Source organism: Vipera berus, assembly GCF_964194415.1.
Source record: "Vipera berus genome assembly, chromosome: 1".
NCBI lineage: Eukaryota > Metazoa > Chordata > Lepidosauria > Squamata > Viperidae > Vipera > Vipera berus.
In genome coordinates this window covers 241,058,152-241,076,443 of record NC_138202.1, presented here as the reverse complement: position 1 = coordinate 241,076,443, position 18,292 = coordinate 241,058,152, and the positions used below count along the sequence as shown (strand labels likewise).

The window sequence follows — 18,292 nt, the reverse complement described above, 5'->3', positions numbered from 1 at the left end:
GAATTATTTCTCAACAGTTGTTAAAATTAATTTGGAGGTCAGAATAACAACCTTTTATTTCTTCTGTATAAGTATATGTTCACTTCTTTTCTGTCATGTTCTCATTATACCCTAAATAATAATAATTTCTTCTTAATAGAACAATCTTAACATAGAAGCAAGAAATAATTTGGTACTACTAGTGCTATTTGAATATATTTGAAATTGAATCCTCTGTCTTCTGAATGTAAAAATTGAATACTATTTTTCAGTCAGAAACTACCACCTTGTAGCTATTTTTAAGGAATTATTTTAAAACTACGTTTTTTTAATGTTGAGATCCAAATTAATATTTTTTCCATGAAACATCCATGGAATATCCTGACTGAAGTATTTTAATCCCTCTGTGAATTGTACGATATAACTAATTTTGGAGTTTCTTCCCTGGATAAATGAGCCATGTTATTTTAACCCTTTTCTCATAAAATAGAGTATCTATTACTGTAAGAATTTATTTTACATTCAACTCTCCTTGAACAGAGTACCCGAGGACAGGGCGACCTAGATTGTGTTTATTTGGCAACATCTTTTAAAAATGACAAGCCTAATAATTTAATGTTGGTAATTTAGTTAAATATCCAAAAGTCACGACAAGCTTGAACTTTAATCCTTAAGAAAATGTAAGGAATTTTCAAAAAACCATATTGTAAATACCTCATGTTATAACAATTTAGAGATCTTTAGTCCTATGATTTTTAGGCTGTTATAGATAACTGCTTAATGGGATACCATGGAAATATATACATTAACTATCTTAAATATGTCATCAGTGCCCAAACATAACCAAATTTGGTTTGGAGATTCTATTTCTGACTTGCATGATTCTAAAAGTACCTTCCTCTCTAGTTGATCATATTATAGGGCTAGCACATTCAAACTGATGTAAAGACTAATAATTATAACTAAAGGTGTTCAAATTTTTGGAACTAGCTGCTTTGGAATATGTGACTGCACTTAGGCAACACCTCTTTTTGAACCATTAAACCAATCACATCATTTCCCACACTCACACAATGTTCCTAGCTGCCTCTGTGCATCTATGTATAACATTTATTGAATTTTCCATGCCAGTTTTTCTAATCCTAGTTTATAACGTTGGAAAACAATTTTTCTAGAATTCATGTTCATTAAATCAGGATGGAGTCTAATTGATTTGAACCTGGCCAACTGAGGTTCTGCTTCAGCCCCATAGTATCATCCTCTCCAGTTTGATCTGGCAGAGTTGGCACATTTTGGGTTTCTTTAGTTAAATGATGCTGTCTATTGGTTCCCTGGAAGCATATCTTCTCTATAGTAGTGAGTGGCCCCTGATACAATCCCGAGATTGTACCAGAGATCCTGATAGCCCCCATCCTGCTGCTGTTTTGAAGGGCCTTGAAGACTTGGCTTTCCTCCCAGGCCTTTAATGAAGGAGAATAAAACCTCCTTTGGACAGTGTGGATGTGTTTATTTTTTTCATACCAGTCCAGTTTCTGCCATATTGCTATATTTTATTTGTTATATCTATATCTATATCTATATATCTATGTTGTTGTTAGCTGCGAAGTCGTGTCCGACCCATCGCGACCCTATGGACAACGTTCCTCCAGGCCTTCCTGTCCTCTACCATCTTCTGGAGTCCATTTAAGCTCACGCCTACTGCTTCAGTGACTCCATCCAGCCACCTCATTCTCTGTCGTCCCCTTCTTCTATTGCCCTCGATCTTTCCCAGCATTAGGCTCTTCTCCAGTGAGTCCTTCCTTCTCATTAGGTGGCCAAAGTATTTGAGTTTTAGCTTCAGGATCTGGCCTTCTAAAGAGCAGTCAGGATTGATCTCCTCTAGGACTGACCGGTTTGATTGCCTTGCAGTCCAAGGGACTCGCAGGAGTCTTCTCCAGCACCATAGTTCAAAGGCCTCAATTCTTTGGCGCTCAGCCTTTCTTATGGTCCAACTTTCACTGCCATACATTGCAACTGGGAAGACCATAGCCTTGACTATACGCACTTTTGTTGACAGGGTGATGTCTCTGCTTTTTAGTGTGCTGTCTAGATTTGCCATGGCTTTCCTCCCAAGGAGCAAGCGTCTTTTAATTTCTTGGCTACAGTCCCCATCTGCAGTGATCTTGGAGCCCAGGAAAATAAAATCTGTCACTACCTCCATTTCTTCCCCATCTATTTGCCAGGAATTGAGAGGGCCAGATGCCATGATCTTGGTTTTCTTAATGTTAAGTTTCAACCCAAGTTTTGCACTCTCCTTCTTCACCTGCAACAAGAGGCTCTTTAGTTCTTCTTCACTTTCTGCCATTAATATATATCTATATCTATATATATTTATATATATGTTTGCGTAGATTTTCACGGGTACAGGTATGTAGGTCTTGGCGTATTCAGGTCTTTTCCCGTGTAAGATTGATAGTGTCTTGGCGACGTTTCCACGAGGTCCCACTCATCATCTTCAGGCTGGTGTCTTTGGCTTCGTGCTTGTGCGAGCAAAATATTGGTGTGTGTGTGTGGGGGTGCTGGCTTTGTTGCTGTAAGTAGGTTGGTTGGCTGTGTTCTTACATGTTGATTGGTTGATGGGGTTATTGTTTGTGGATTAGTCGGCTGTTTTGTAACATCCTGTGTGGCTGAGGTGTTGGCTGTGTGCCCATTAGTCTTTTGTGTTTTAACGACCTGGATAATGGGCTGTGTGATGACATCCTGAGCTCTTGTGTAGTGATATCGTGAGTTCTGTGCTGCAACATCCTGGGTGGTTGGCTGTGTTGTGACATCCCAAGCTTTAGCATTGTAACCTCCTGAGCTCTCTCTCTCTCTCTCTCTCTCTCTCTCTCTCTCTCTCTCTCTCTCTCTCTCTCTCTCTCTCTCTCTCTGTCTATCTATCTATCTATCTATCTAATCTATCAGCACCAGTATGTAGGCAGTTGTTGAGAATGGTGTTAAATGGTGCTTTTTATTTATTTATTTTTTAGACTTTTAAATGATATTGTAGCTAATGGGTTATCAGATTTTAGGGAAAATTTTAAAATCCCTTCATTTCACAATTGTAATCATCTCCTACTTACCCATCCTAAGTAAGTTAATACCCTGCTGAAGCCTCCATGATTGGATTTAGGCAAGAGTTGGTTTTCACATAGACTAGTCTCTGGATTAGGAAATTTAGCTTGCATAAAACAGCATGACCATCCTTTGGGTAAATTGGGCTTTTGTTATGCTGGTGGGAATCATTTCAAAATTTGTCTGAACTGACTGATACGGTGCTTATTGTTGGTACTGCTACAACTAAAGCTAGTAGCTTAGTCTATTCCTTCTTTAGCTTACTAAATACATTGCATGAAAGCTTTAATTGATCAAAGCCATGAGTGGCCAAAGGCTCATTTGGTGATTTCCATGGCATACAGAAGATTGTCCTTGAAATATAGAAAGACTAAATGAAAAAGAACAAGAATTAAGGAGGAAATGAAAGAAATTTTAAAAAATGCTCTGGGACTGTGAAACAAAAGAGGGAAGGATAGAATCAATCCGAATGAAGCTAATCTTATTTGTTACTGTGACTTCTGCATCAGTCTAAGTGGCTGACAATAAGTGGCTGATAAATCGCTGGTCTTAAGCGGCTGATCTTTGATTTTATACAGTGGAGTTGATAGATATCTGTGGGTATAACACAAAGCATGAATTGGTGCCATCTATTTTTCAAAATATATTTTTGAAAGGCTGTAAGTAAAAGGCTATAAGTAAAAAGAAATACAATATTTATAGGAGTGTAGAAGATAAATTACAGATACAGTAGTATGGGTGGTTAAACAGAGGTAAGGACTGGTATGTTCCAAAGTATACTGTAAAATATTTAATACGCTTTCACTAAACAAAAGTGTCATTGAATTATAAGTTAAATGTGATTGATTAATATAGCACAAATCACTAACAAAACTATAAACAGTAAGCAGTATATTAAATTGATACTGAAAGTTGTACATCAAATTAATGGAAGGAAGGAAGGAAGGAAGGAAGGAAGGAAGGAAGGAAGGAAGGAAGGAATCATATTACAAAAATAATTTAAAGTTTCAATTACTTTCTTACAGAGGACTCTTCATTACTTCCCATGATCGAGGACATATTGAAACATTGTTTAAAGCATGGCCTGAAACTACTATAAAGGTAGGTGTCTCTTAGATGCATGTATGTGCATGCTTAGATTCATGTCTATAGATTATTGGGGTAAAAAATAGTGTTGGTTTTTGTTTTGATATTGGAATGTCCCCTGAAAATTCCATTCATCTGGTACCCCTCCTGGGCACGTCTCAGAGAAAGGAAGCTGGCAATTTTTCTAACATGTTAGGGGTTTTTAAAATGTAGAGAATATTCATAATATTCCCCAGGCTTATAGTCCTGGGTGACTTCAACCTGCCGTCACTGGGAGGGTCGTCGGAGTTGGCTCGGGAGTTCATGGCTTCCATGACAGCCATGGGCCTGACCCAGGTTATTGAGGGCCCGACCCATGAGGGGGATCATACTCTCGACCTGGTGTTCCTGTCTGGACAGTGGTTGGACGATCTGGGAGGGGGTTCCCCGTCCATCACCCCTCTGTCATGGTCAGATCACCACCTCCTGAGGCTGGTTTTCCGTCATGCCACCCCCCGCCGCTGGGCGGCGGAACCGTCCAGGTGGTTCCGCCCCAGGCGCCTAATGGACCCGGATCGGTTCCAGAGGGCGCTTGGGCCTATACCTATCACCCTTACCCACAGCCCAGTCGATGCTCTGGTGGAGGCCTGGGAAACGGCTGCCACCAGGGCACTTGACTGCGTTGTACCCATGCGACCTCTGACCCGGCGCAGATCCCGTTGGGCCCCATGGTTCTCTGTGGAGCTCCGGGAGATGAAGCGTCGGAGACGAGGTCTAGAGAGCGGTTGGAGATCCAGCCGATCCGAATCCGACCGATTGCAGTTAAGAACCTTTATAAGGTCTTATCTTGCGGCGATAAGGACGGCGAAGTCTAACTACTTTGCCGCCCTTATCGCGTCCGCAGATAATCGCCCGGCCGCCCTGTTTAGGGTGACTCGCTCCCTCCTTAACCAGGAGGTGAGAGAGGATCCCTTGCAGGGATGAGCCGAGGAGTTTAGTCATCATCTGGCGGACAAAAGCGCTCGGATCCGGACCGGTCTGGACTCTGACTGGGCAGAGTCTGACGTGGAGGAATCAGGCGGTCTTGAGCATGTTATCTGGACTGAGTTCGACCCTGTTTCCCCTGATGATGTGGACAGGATCATGGGGAGACTGAGCACCACCACCTGTTTGTTGGATCCGTGCCCCTCCTGGCTAGCTTATGCGGCTCGGGAGGGAACACGAGGCTGGTTCCATGCAGTAATAACTGCTTCTTTGAAGGAGGGTGTCTTCCCTGCCGCCTTGAAGGAGGCGGTGGTGAGGCCCCTTCTCAAGAAGCCTGCTTTGGACCCGGCTGTTTTAAACAACTATCGTCCAGTCTCCAACCTTCGCTTTCTGGCGAAGGTTGTTGAGAGTGTGGTGGCGCATCAGCTCCCTCTGTTCCTGGAGGAAACTGATTATCTGGACCCGTACCAATCGGGCTTCAGGCCCGGACACAGCACGGAGACGGCATTGGTCGCGCTGGTGAATGATCTCTGGAGGGCTAGGGACAGGGGTTGCTCCTCTGTCCTGGTCCTATTAGATCTCTCAGCGGCTTTCGATACCATCGACCATGGTATCCTGCTGCGGCGTCTCAGGGGGTTGGGAGTGGGAGGCACCGTTCTACGGTGGTTCTCCTCCTACCTCCAGGGCCGCTCGCAGTCGGTGTTGACAGGAGGGCAGAGATCCGCCCCGAGGTCTCTCATTTGTGGAGTTCCTCAGGGGTCGGTCCTCTCGCCTCTCCTGTTCAACATCTATATGAAGCCGCTGGGCGAGATCATTCGTGGTTTCGGGGTGGGGTATCACCAGTACGCTGATGATACCCAACTTTTTCTTTCCACCCCGAACCAACCCAGCGATGCCCTCTCCGTGATGTCCCGGTGCCTGGAGGCGGTTCAGGTCTGGATGGGGAGAAACAGGCTTCGTCTCAATCCCGCCAAGACTGAGTGGCTGTGCATATCGGCATCTCGGGTTAACCAACTTATTCCACCTCTAACGATGGGGGGTGAGGTGTTACCCCCCGTTGATAGGGCTCGCAACCTGGGCGTCCTCCTGGACTCATGGCTCAATTTTGAAGACCACATAGGAGCCGTGACCAGGGGGGCTTTTGCACAGGTTCGCCTGGTGCGCCAGTTGCGTCCCTATCTGGACCGAGACGCCCTACGCACAGTTACTCATGCGCTTGTTACCTCCCGTCTGGACTACTGTAACGCTCTCTACATGGGGCTGCCCTTGAAGACCACTCGGAGGCTTCAACTGGTGCAGAATGCGGCCGCGCGAGTTGTAATGGGGGTCTCCCGATACTCCCATGTAACACCTCTACTCCGCGAGCTGCATTGGCTTCCGGTTGCCCTCCGGGTGAAATTCAAGGTGCTGGTTATTACCTATAAAGCCCTACATGGCCTGGGTCCGGGCTATTTGAGGGAACACCTGCTGCCGGCATCAAACGCCCTTCGCCCAGTGCGCTCCCACAGGGAGGGTCTGCTCAGGGTGCCGCCGGTGAGAGATTGCCGGCGGGTGACACCCAGGGATAGGGCCTTCTCAGTGGGAGCGCCTGCCCTCTGGAACCAGCTGCCGGTGGAGCTGAGGACTGCCCCCGACCTCCGATCATTCCGCCGGGGCCTGAAGACCTGGCTCTTTGAGCTCTCGGGCCAAGGCTGAGGAGAAATTTTAATTGGGGTTTTAAGTATACAGGGTCAATTTAATATTTTTTAATTTGGTTTTTTAACTTTTGTATGGTGGATTTTTTAATTTCCTGTAAACCGCCCTGAGTCCTCAGGGAATAGGGCGGTATATAAATGTAACTAAATAAATAAAATAAATAAATAAATAAACATGGGACACTTTCATCATAATTTTAAATATTAAAACTAATAAAAGCAGCTCCATTCAGTTTGGATATAGTAAAATGCCTTGAGGTTTATTTAAAATAGTTTTAGCTTGCTTTTTTTCTTCAAAAGCACTACAAAGATAACTTTGAAAGTTGAAGTTAAAATTGTTATGCAAAAAATGCTTTTTGGGATTTAAAAAAAAATCCAACATACTGTATATGAAGGAATAAAAATATTCATGTGAGTTATTCTATTTGTATAGAACACACATTTTGATGTCATACTTTATAGTAGCACATATTGGACGATGTGGGATATTAGAGTGTTCAGTTAAATATGTTACATAAAACTTACCTTCACAACTCTTAAAATCCTATCAGTATGGCCTACTTAGCTTTTTCTGTAAGTATGTTTGCTAGGCCACTAATGTGTCTAGCATTGTTTATTAATTTTATATTTCTAAGAGAATGCATTTTTTCCTTTGGATTTTTATGAAAATAGCAGGCTAATATGATTAAATCCACATTTTGTGTGAGAACAGCATTGTCATCTTATTAAAGATTTCCCTTTGATTCAGTGAGCTTTGAATGGGCGCACTGAAATTATTTGGATACTTGGTATGCACCATCTCTACAGTGGAATGCATAATCTTCTCTAGATCTTGGCTGCCCTTTCAGGTGTATGTGCTATCTATAAAGGCATGCAGGGTTGGTAGAGCAGGTGGTTTGCCAATTGCTGCTGCACCATTGCCAGATCATTCCCTATTATGTCAGACAATAACTGATGGATTTTACCCCTCTCACCAGCTTTCAGATATTTATTTTTGGAGCCAGAACAGAAATATGTAATCATTGTGGAATGTAGCATTGAATACCTGTTTCTTAAGCAACAATGGTTGTATTCTCAAAGGATTAGCACAGAAAAACTAGAAACAGATTATTTTTGTTTACATTACATAAATGTTGAAACTGTGGTGAAAAATCCCTGGCGCAGAAGCTTCGGGTTCCTGAGCTTCTTTCTGTGAGAACTTTGGAAGTGCTGTCTCCTTTAAAAAAAAAATAAATAAATCTGGTTGATAGCAGCTGATTTGGCAGGATGATTCATGAACATGACTTATCTGTGATTTAAGCAGTTTTCTTATTTGCACTATACTACACATATTTTTAAAGCAGCAGTGGGGAAAATCGAGATTGAATGGTATTCCAAGGGTTTTCTTATCTGCACATCATTTGGACTGTGTGTGTCTTCAGCATTTCCTCCATCGTATTGCTTTCTTGCTGGTTTATTTATTTGATTATATTCTGCTTTACTATTCAGATGGCTGATACTCAGTAAAATTTGAAGTGCAAACAATTTTTAAAAAATCCAGTGTTAATTGTAATTAACTTTAAAAACCTGGCAAAAGGCATGTGCCTTGACAGATCTTCTAAAAATGTTTGCAGTTTGAGGCAATTCCACCTTCTTCCATCTGTGAGATGGATAGATGAGTTGTAAATTGCAGGATCTCTTCAGAAGGGCCATTCCTGCAGATTAATATACCCATGCTATTGATATGGGCCTTCCTTTAGACCAGGGGTAGGCAACTTTGGCTCTTTTATGACTTGTGGACTTTAATACCCAGAATTCCTGAACCAGCTATGCTGACTCAGGAATTCTGGGAGTTGAAGTCGACAAGTCATAAAAGAGCCAAGGTTGCCTACCCCTGCCTTAGACAGTGAGGATCTAAGCCACTTAGGATTTCAGAGGTATACCAATACATTAAATTATGCTTGAAATTTGACATACTAACACCAAGATCCTTGTACTTTGTATTTAAGAGCCTTGGTGGAGCAGTGGGCTAATGCCTCCTTAAGTAACACCGGCTGCCTGCAATTAGTGCAGGTTCGCATCCCACCAGGCTCAAGGTTGACTCAGCCTTCCATCCTTCCGAGGTAGGTAAAATGAGGACCCAGATTGTTGGGGACAATTAAGCTGACTTTGTAATAATGCCGCTTGGGGTGTGTGTGTGAAAGCCCTAATAAGCAGGCATATACATAGAATGAAGGCTACTGCTAAGCTTGTAAGCTGCCCTGAGTCTTCGGAGAAGGGTGGGATATAAATGGAATTAAAATAAAAAATAAAAAATAAAAATATTTACTAGTAGCCTAATGGCAATATGTTTCCCTGGAATGGTATAGGGTTTGCTACCTGAGCAGGGGGTTGGACTGGATGACCTCCAAGGTCCCTTCCATCATCATCATCATCATCATTATATTTTAAACCAGTTGCAATTACCAGTTTTTTCTCAGTGTATATTGTATTTTATTGTGCTTAGCTGATCAGCCAAATATAAATAAACACAACAATATTAAAGGATTGATGCAACCTCAACAATGATAAACATGGCAATAAAAAAAGAACCAGTCCTAAAAATAATGCGATTACTAGAACAGCTCCAAAAACTTTAACAACGTTAAGTGAATATTTTCTTCTTTTCCAAGACCAATTCAGATATTGACTACAATATGTTACTGTGATGAAAGTGTAGATTAGAGTAAGATGTAGTGTAATTCTTTTACTGAATTCTTTTAGCCAACTCATTCTCCCTCTCGATCTGTAATTCTTGATAACATAATAAACTCCAAATTCTGTAGATCTAGCAAAAATAACACAAATATCTTTAATGCATATTGTTAACATCTTTGTAGAGTCTTGTTAACAAACCTGTATTTTTTTCCCTAGTACTATAGTCTCATATAGACTACTTTGTAATTATCAATAGCACTATCGTCTTTTTCTTTCTTTTTGCATTGTTCTCAGTCTTAATTTCCAGGAAATCCTGCTGGTTGGGAGGCTATATCAAAGAGACCCTTTGCCCCAGTTGTTTTTCTTTTTAACCCACTGCTTCAACTGAGCAGTAATCCTACTGGGATTTTCTCATTCTCCATCCATCCATTGTTGTTGTTGTTGTTGTTGTTAGCTGTGAAGTCGTGTCCGACCCATCGCGACCCTATGGACAACGTTCCTCCAGGCCTTCCTGTCCTCTACCATCTTCTGGAGTCCATTTAAGCTCACACCTACTGCTTCAGTGACTCCATCCAGCCACCTCATTCTCTGTCGTCCCCTTCTTCTCTTGCCCTCAACCTTTCCCAGCGTTAGGTTCTTCTCCAGTGAGTCCTTCCTTCTCATTAGGTGGCCAAAGTATTTGAGTTTTAGCTTCAGGATCTGGCCTTCTAAAGAGCAGTCAGGGTTGATCTCCTCTAGGACTGACCGGTTTGATCGCCTTGCAGTCCAAGGGACTCGCAGGAGTCTTCTCCAGCACCATAGTTCAAAGGCCTCAGTTCTTTGGCACTCAGCCTTTTTTATGGTCCAGCTTTCACTGCCATACATTGCAACTGGGAAGACCATAGCCTTGACTATACGCACTTTTGCTGGCAGGGTGATGTCTCTGCTTTTTAGTGTGCTGTCTAGATTTGCCATGGCTTTCCTCCCGAGGAGCAAGCGTCTTTTAATTTCTTGGCTACAGTCCCCATCTGCAGTGATCTTGGAGCCCAGGAAAATAAAATCTGTCACTACCTCCATCCATATTTCCATCCATCCATATTTCAACCCTATCTGGATTGCTTTCTTAAGTTAGAAAGAACCAAACAATTACTAAGCAAAAGGATCAAGAAGGCTTTACTAGGTAAAAGAAAACGTCTCCTTCAAAGTTCAACCATTTGGGCGTTTCTGAAAACAGGAGTGCCTATGCAGGATTCCTTTTTTGTAAATATGAAAAATAATGGGGGATGATCTATGGGTAGATGCCAGTTTGAGCAGATGAAATTATTAATGTAAAATTGTTAAGGGGGGCTTATATGAGAGAGGAAGGGAGAATGAAGGGGCTGGCTGTACCTATTGCTGCATGCTGCCACAAGATGTGTCCCTGGGATAAATGTGACAGCTGGGCTGATAAAGACTCCCTACACCTAACTGGTTGATTAATATAGCTTCTTGTCAGAAATTAAATCCTTAAGTTGGAAAATAAGAACTGGAAATAGCACAGCATCATTACTCAAAGCTGGAAATGTACATCACAAAACATGAATCATTACTCAGAGGAGTTAAAGCAATGTGTTAAACAGTTACATTTTTAGGGCAAATGTTAATGGGCTATTCGTGCTCACATAGATTGTTTTAGTAACAGGACTGCTAAGTTTTTTCCCTCTTTGAATCACAGCAAGATGTTGCAGTTTTTAAACAACAAATTCATTAGAGCATCTATTAAAAAGAAATAATTAGCCAGAACTCTCCAATGAATTGGGCAATAGAAACTGCAGATGGCAGTTGTTGTCTTAACAGAGAGTTACATTTTTATTTGCTTTATCTAGAACATTTAAGGAATAAAATTATATCCACTGGTATCTTTTCTTTATATATTGACAAATTTAAAAAGAACATGATTTTTGCCCATTTCTTTCACTGTCTTGTATTCTCTGCAAAATCTGCTCTGGGAGTATGGGCAAGTCTCTGGAAAAGCAGGAGGAAAAGGGAAATTGATAAAAAATACCTTGTTTCCTTTTATTATTAGTAGGATTAGACCCACTATCCATTCTGGAAATAAAAGGCATCATTAAACAGAATGTAGTATGTGGACTTTATTTGCCATGTGCTGTTTCTCATGTAGTGATTGAATCAGCCCATATAATTGATTGACCAAAGATTGATTTACTTAAATAATGGCCTTAAAGAAAATGCAGTATTTCATTCATTTGTTCATTCGTTCTTTCGCTCATTCATTCATTCATTCATTCATTCGTGGTAGTTGTTCAGAAAATAATAATATCAAGAAAGAACTTAAAACTGATCTTAACAAAGAATTCAGGATACCTTTGCAGTTTTATAATGCTTACCATACTTTTCCACAGGCTATTGTGGTGACTGATGGAGAACGTATTCTCGGCCTTGGAGACCTAGGTTGTTATGGAATGGGCATCCCGGTGGGTAAACTAGCACTTTACACAGCGTGTGGAGGAGTAAAGCCCCAGGAGTGTCTACCCGTTATGCTTGATGTGGGAACTGACAATGAGGTAACTGTTTTTTTCATGCTGAGGTCAGTATTTGACATATTTTAAGAGAGAAATAGTCAAAACTGTGCAGTAATATTTGCCTGTTCAGAAAAAAAGGTACAGTGTGTTTAACATTTTGCCAGAAATGTATTTATCCCAGTTTCATTCCAGCCTGTAAACACTGGGACTTTTGCTATAACAAGTACCATACTATCCTGAGTAGTGCAGGTGGGATGAAACTGAACTGAAAAGAAGATACATCAGTGCAACTTTCAGCAAGGTCGTGACTCCTAGATGAAGTATTAGGACATAATAATAGCCGACCTATGCTTTATTCCTTGTACGATTTTTTCACAATAATGCAATGTTTGTTACTTTAATAAACAGGAACTGGATTCTGTTTATTGTGGCATGGAATAAGAGACCATGTTCACATTTTATGCACATGCTGGATATCAGCATTGCAGTCCTTTCTCTAGTTCTCTTAATGTAGAATTGAGCTCTATACGGAAAAAGTATTTGGTAGTCACTACTTGTATTATGACGCGGTGGCTCAGTGGGTTAGGATGCTGAGCTTGTCGATCACAAGGTCGGCAGTTTGGCGGGTCGAATCCCAAGTGCTGCCATAGCAGAGTGAGTGCCTGTTACTCGTCCCAGCTTCTGCCAACCTAGCAGTTTGAAAGCACGTAAAAATGCAAGTAAAAAAATAGGGACCACTACGGTGGGAAGGTAACAGCGTTCCGTGCGCCTCTGGCGTCTAGTCATGCCGGCCACATGACCACGGAGACGTCCTCAGACGAGCGCTGGCTCTTCGGCTTTGAAACAGAGATGAGCACCGGCCCCTAGAGTTGGAAACAACTAGCATGCATGTGCGGGGGAACCTTTACCTTTACCTTTTACTTGTATTATATTATAATATAATATAATTATGTTCATCCCAAGAAGACATACTGTCTTAGATTCTAAAACTGACTTTCTTTTTTACACTAATGAACTGAAACTGAAAATCAGGAAGTAGTCCAGATTGTCTTAAATGCATAGCAAGATAGGCAGGCTGCAGTCTCATGAAATATTTGGTGGACAGCAAGCCATCCTGTTTACAATAAAAACAGACATATGAACACTGAGGTTCTATTTTATCAGAAGTATTCTGTATTGTTTTAGGGTTATTTGAAATGAGCTTCAATATTAACTGCATAAGGAGAATGTGGTAGAAAAGGAAGATGATGAAATATTGGCAAAAACTACAATGGAGAAATTAAAAACATCAGATGATTTACTAAATAGATTTAATCATTTACTGTCACTGTTCCAGAAAGCCTGAAGGTATATGAAGTTATTGCACAGTCTATTCCCCAGATTTAAAAACAGACAAGCTTGGAATCAGTTTGAAAAGCAGAACCTTTAGTATGTACAGCCTATTACCCTGCTGTCAATTGAACTTTAAAAAGATCCTTAGAAACTAAATCTGTTAGGTGGAATTGGGAATTACTTGATGGAAACTTTTTGTTGTTGTTAAATGCTGTTCTTAATGGAAACAATGGAATATTGGTTTAAACATCAACCAGAACTTCCAGCACCTGACAGATCTGTTTAGTTTAGTTCTTAGTCAAAGGGCTATTTGCTCTGAGGCTGTGTCTGTACAGCATTTTCACACAGTTTAGAACAACCTGTTGTTCATTAGCAGACAACAAAAAAAATCTTGCAGAAGGATTTCCCAGCCCTGATGGTTGGAAATACTTTGAAATGCTTTCTTTCAGTGGTAGAATATGTAAGAAGCATAATTTATTTTCCTCCAAGTTCCATCTCATTTTTATTTATAAATTATGAGCCAAGTTGGAAAAAATGGCAATCTACCCTTCCCTTTCAAATATTGAAGGCCAGCTCTAGTTCCTGAAATGCGAGTTTGATCTAAAGCAGGGCTTTTCAACCTTCTCACCCATTGAACCATTTTTAGGATATGACAACATCCGAGTACCACCAGTCGCCTAGCAAGGTGTCAAAAACTTGATGACCAAAAAAAAAAAAAGGAAAAAAGTGATGAAGTACAGGTAGTCCTCGACTTACAACAGTTTGCTTAGTGACTGTTCGAAGTTACAATGGCACTGAAAAAAGTGCCCCCCAAGCCAAAACCGAGCAAGACACCTGCCTGCCCGCCCAGTGGTGCTCTTCCTCCTGTCTGAGGTTTTCATTGTTGTGAGCATTTCTGTTGACGATTGTTAGTGGGGGTGGGGTGGGGAGGTATTTGGTTTTTATTCCCCCCCATCTGCTGGGTGGTTGCAGCAGGTTTTGGTCACTTCACATGACCCTGGGACACTGTGACCGTCATAAATATGAATCAGTTGGCAAGCATCTGAATGTAAATCACAAGACCCTGGAGATGCTGCAACATTCCAGCTGATCGGTGCTTCTTCTGGGCTCTGAAGCGCCAGGATCAGCGCCAACCTCCAGCTGGAGCCTGGCACTGATCCTGGCGCTTCCGCTGAGCCCTGACAGCCCTGCAGCTCCAGCCGTCTCTCGCTCAGGCATGTGCGGTGCTATGACCGGTTCAGCTCATTCCCCTCCCCCACTACCACTTTTCTAGGATGGTCGCGTATCACCTGCCAGGTGCCAATCTACCACAGGTGGTACCCGTAACCACTGGTTGAAAAGCCCTGTTCTATATATTGGGATAAAAATACCTGGAAGTTGGTAAACCGAGTAGTAATTCTGAGAATACTGTAATAATCCCAATACGCTCAGCATTAGATTGAAAGAAGCTGCCTATTAATCTATTTGGTTTCCTCTTCGTTTTTTTTGAAAACGAGTAAGGAGTACTGTATATATTTTCACGTTCAGATAATTCAATCATATGCCCATTTATTTACTTATTGAACAATTTATTTATTGTTCAAAAATATATATAATGTTGAATTATGTTAGCCTCTGTCTTGGAACTCTTGAAAATGTAGCTAACCATGTATTAGAACTGAAAATACAGAATCGTGTTACAGTATGGCCATAACATCCCATCTCTGTATTTTAGCTAGAGTGAAATAGTATTATTGGATTACCAACAAATAGCCTTGGTGGAGCAGTGGGCTAATGCCTCCTTAAGTAACACCAGCTGCCTGCAATTAGTGCAGGTTCGCGTCCCACCAGGCTCAAGGTTGACTCAGCCTTCCATCCTTCCCAGGTAGGTAAAATGAGGACCCAGATTGTTGGGGGCAATTAAGCTGACTTTGTAATAATGCCGCTTGGGTGTGTGTGTGAAAGCCCTAATAAGCAGGCATATACATAGAATGAAGGCTACTGCTAAGCTTGTAAGCCGCCCTGAGTCTTCGGAGAAGGGCGGGATATAAATGGAATTAAAATAAAATAAATAAAAATAAAATAAAATAAATAATCAGTTGGAATGCCAGATAGGGGGTTTACTAAAAGTTTCAGTTTGATGAGGCAGCTATCTGGACTGAACCTATGCATTTCAGCTAGAATGGAGTTGAGAAACTATAGACAAGCCCCATCGTAATAGAACATGTTTCTTGGTTCTGGGTGATTATGGCAGTCTTGATTTGGGAGCCTAGATCCACCAAGGAGTCAGCATATTCACATCAAAAAGGCTTACAGGTAGCCCTTGAGTTACAACCATTCATTTAGTGACCATTTAAAGTTACAGTGGGATTGAAAAAGTGACTTATGAACTTTTTCACACTTAACAACTTCTGCAGCATCCCCAGGGTCACGCGATCAAAATTCGGACACTTGGCAACTGGCTCATATTTATGACAGTTGCAGTGTCCCAGGGTCGTGTGATCCCATTTTGTGACTTTCTGACAAGCAAGGTCAATGGGTAAGTGAGCCAGATTCAGTTTACAGCTATGTTACCAGGGCTTTTTTTGTCATAGAACGCTCAGAACGGAGTTCCGGCACCTTTTTTGGATGGAACCTTGTAGGGTAGGCAAGTTGGGTTGTATGACATGTGTGAGTTCTGGCACCTTTTTCTTTTAGAAAAAAAGCACTGTATGTTACTAAGTTAACAACTACACTGATTCACTTAACAACTGTGGCAAGAAAGGTTATAAAATGGGGCAAAACGTACCTAACTGTCTCACACAGCAACAGAAATTTTGGGCTATATTGTGGTTTTAAGTCAAGGATTACCTGTATTAGCCTCCTATTCTGCCCTGATGTCTCTTTATGACAACACTTGGCATCCTTATGAGTATTTGAGTTCTGCTGATATAGCATTCTTGTTCATATCCCTGCTACTTTTCTTCTCAAATCCCTCTCTCCAGAATCAACCTTCTTGATTCATATAGTTGATTTAGGAGCCACTCGTATAGTTGGTATCTAATGAGATTAATAACTCCAGATTATTTATTTATTTATTTATTATTCATCATTTTACAAAAAATAAGATAAAATTATGACAAGTATAAGAGTTACAAATGAACTAAGTGGAATAGCACATGGATACATCATTCAACATGCTACTTGGAATGTGTTTTATTATATATTTGTGTGGTAGGGAATTCAAGACTTTATAGGGAAGTTAAGAGTTTAAACACTTTCCTTCTATGTTTCCTTTTTTTTAAGACATCATTTTCTTTCTTGGCTGATTACAGTATATCTATTATTTTATTTATACTACATTATGTTGATCAACTACATCCAGATGCTCACTCACTATTCTGTTTATTAAAATGCCTTAAGTCTGGCAGCTATGATATGTTATGTAAAGAATAGTTTTTTAATTTACTTTGTATTTTGGGGCTTCCATCTTGATTTTCGTGATTTTATATCTCTGCATATGATTGAAACACAACATTCTTGAAATGGAAGTATTAGTTCAGATTTGTATAGGCATGTCTGCCATTTTGCAAGAATCAGCAAATCTTTAGGTAGGCCTCTTTCTCCACTTAAATATAATACTTTAGGGAACTGTTGAAACATTTGCAGTCATTTTATATCAAGGAGCTTTTAAAATGATAAATGGCAGAGAGCTGCTGTATAAGAGATTTCTCTGGAACTTTTCCATGTACAGATGCCATGGTTTTAGAGGATGAGGAGCAAGAATCTATCACAGAGGTTTCCAAAAGAAAAACCAGATATTTACAGCTGGTTCTTTTAAGCCGGTCAATTTGCCCCTCTAGTTGTCATTTAAAATGTCTTCATTTTCTTTTTATTATAAACTATCTCATTCTTCTTTCACCATTCTTCTTTCTGAGAATTCATAGCAAATTAAAATTATGATATCATATAAAAATACATTGGGTAAAATGATTTTTTTAAAATATCATCTTTGTTCCTAACCTCCAACATTTATTAAAAAATAATTAAGTTTTTGTAAATTGCTTACTTTTAGTTAAAAAATCTATTAAAATAGAGAAAATAGAATACTAGCATATAGTACACTTCAAATTAAACCATATTGTGCTTCGACAAAGTGATGAGAGCCTACTTCAAATGGATTAATGTAGCAAGGAAATAATACTAGTATAGATATTATTTTTAATACACACACTCTGTAGAATACTATACCCAACATTTTAGCTATTGGCATGTCTAGTATATCTAGTCAGTTTTTTGGACTAGGAGCTTCACTCAATTCTGATGACTTGTTGAAGATTATAAATGGATTAGACAGAAAAAAAGTTGGCAAGCACATAAATAGTGGTATATACATTAATATTTCATGCATTAAATAAATGAAAAAGTATTCTATTATTGGCAGCTGCAACTTACAGGGTTCCAAGAATTTCAACAGAATGGCATAGAGTGGGACGCTGTGATACATACCTTTGCTACCATTTTAACCAGATCAGTTTTTCCTTTAACATTTTTGTTAAATCTTTCAGAAACAGAAATGTCTTGGAATAGGAATGGTTCAGCCATAGCTCCTACCAAGATTATGGATTGCCTAAGTACAGAATATTCTTGTGAATTGCCTGACTGTGGAGTGATTGGGCATTTGCTTGTGTCTGCATTTCCATCTGGAGTTCCATAGGAACAATTTCAAATTTATTCAGTGAAGGACAGACATCAAACAGGCCTCCCCATGTTGAGGCTTTCCTGCTCTTGGCATCCTTCAAGACTTTTGCTTTTGCTTTTTCTTCCAGAAGAAAATGGATTCTTTGGCCAAATTGTCTGGATGTTGCATTAAAATATTAAAATACATATTTCACATGCAAGCCATTGGTTGTAATATAGCAGCCTAAAGCAGTCCATTCTATCCCCTTACTTTTCTCCTTGCGCAGCACAGATCTGTTCTGTAGTAGCATATATTTATTTATACACATG

The 18,292-nt window shown here is 40.4% G+C and overlaps 1 protein-coding gene across 2 annotated transcripts in view; it reads left to right on the top strand.

Annotated features, from left to right (window-relative positions):
* The window catches only part of ME1 (malic enzyme 1), a 136,328-nt gene that overhangs the window by 39,970 nt on the left and 78,066 nt on the right, over positions 1-18,292 (top strand). For both annotated transcript variants that reach the window (XM_081314926.1, XM_081314925.1), the window contains 2 exons: positions 4,098-4,173; positions 11,873-12,034. In XM_081314926.1, the coding sequence (XP_081171052.1) occupies positions 4,098-4,173; positions 11,873-12,034 (238 nt within the window). The remainder of the gene's footprint in view (positions 1-4,097; positions 4,174-11,872; positions 12,035-18,292) is intronic.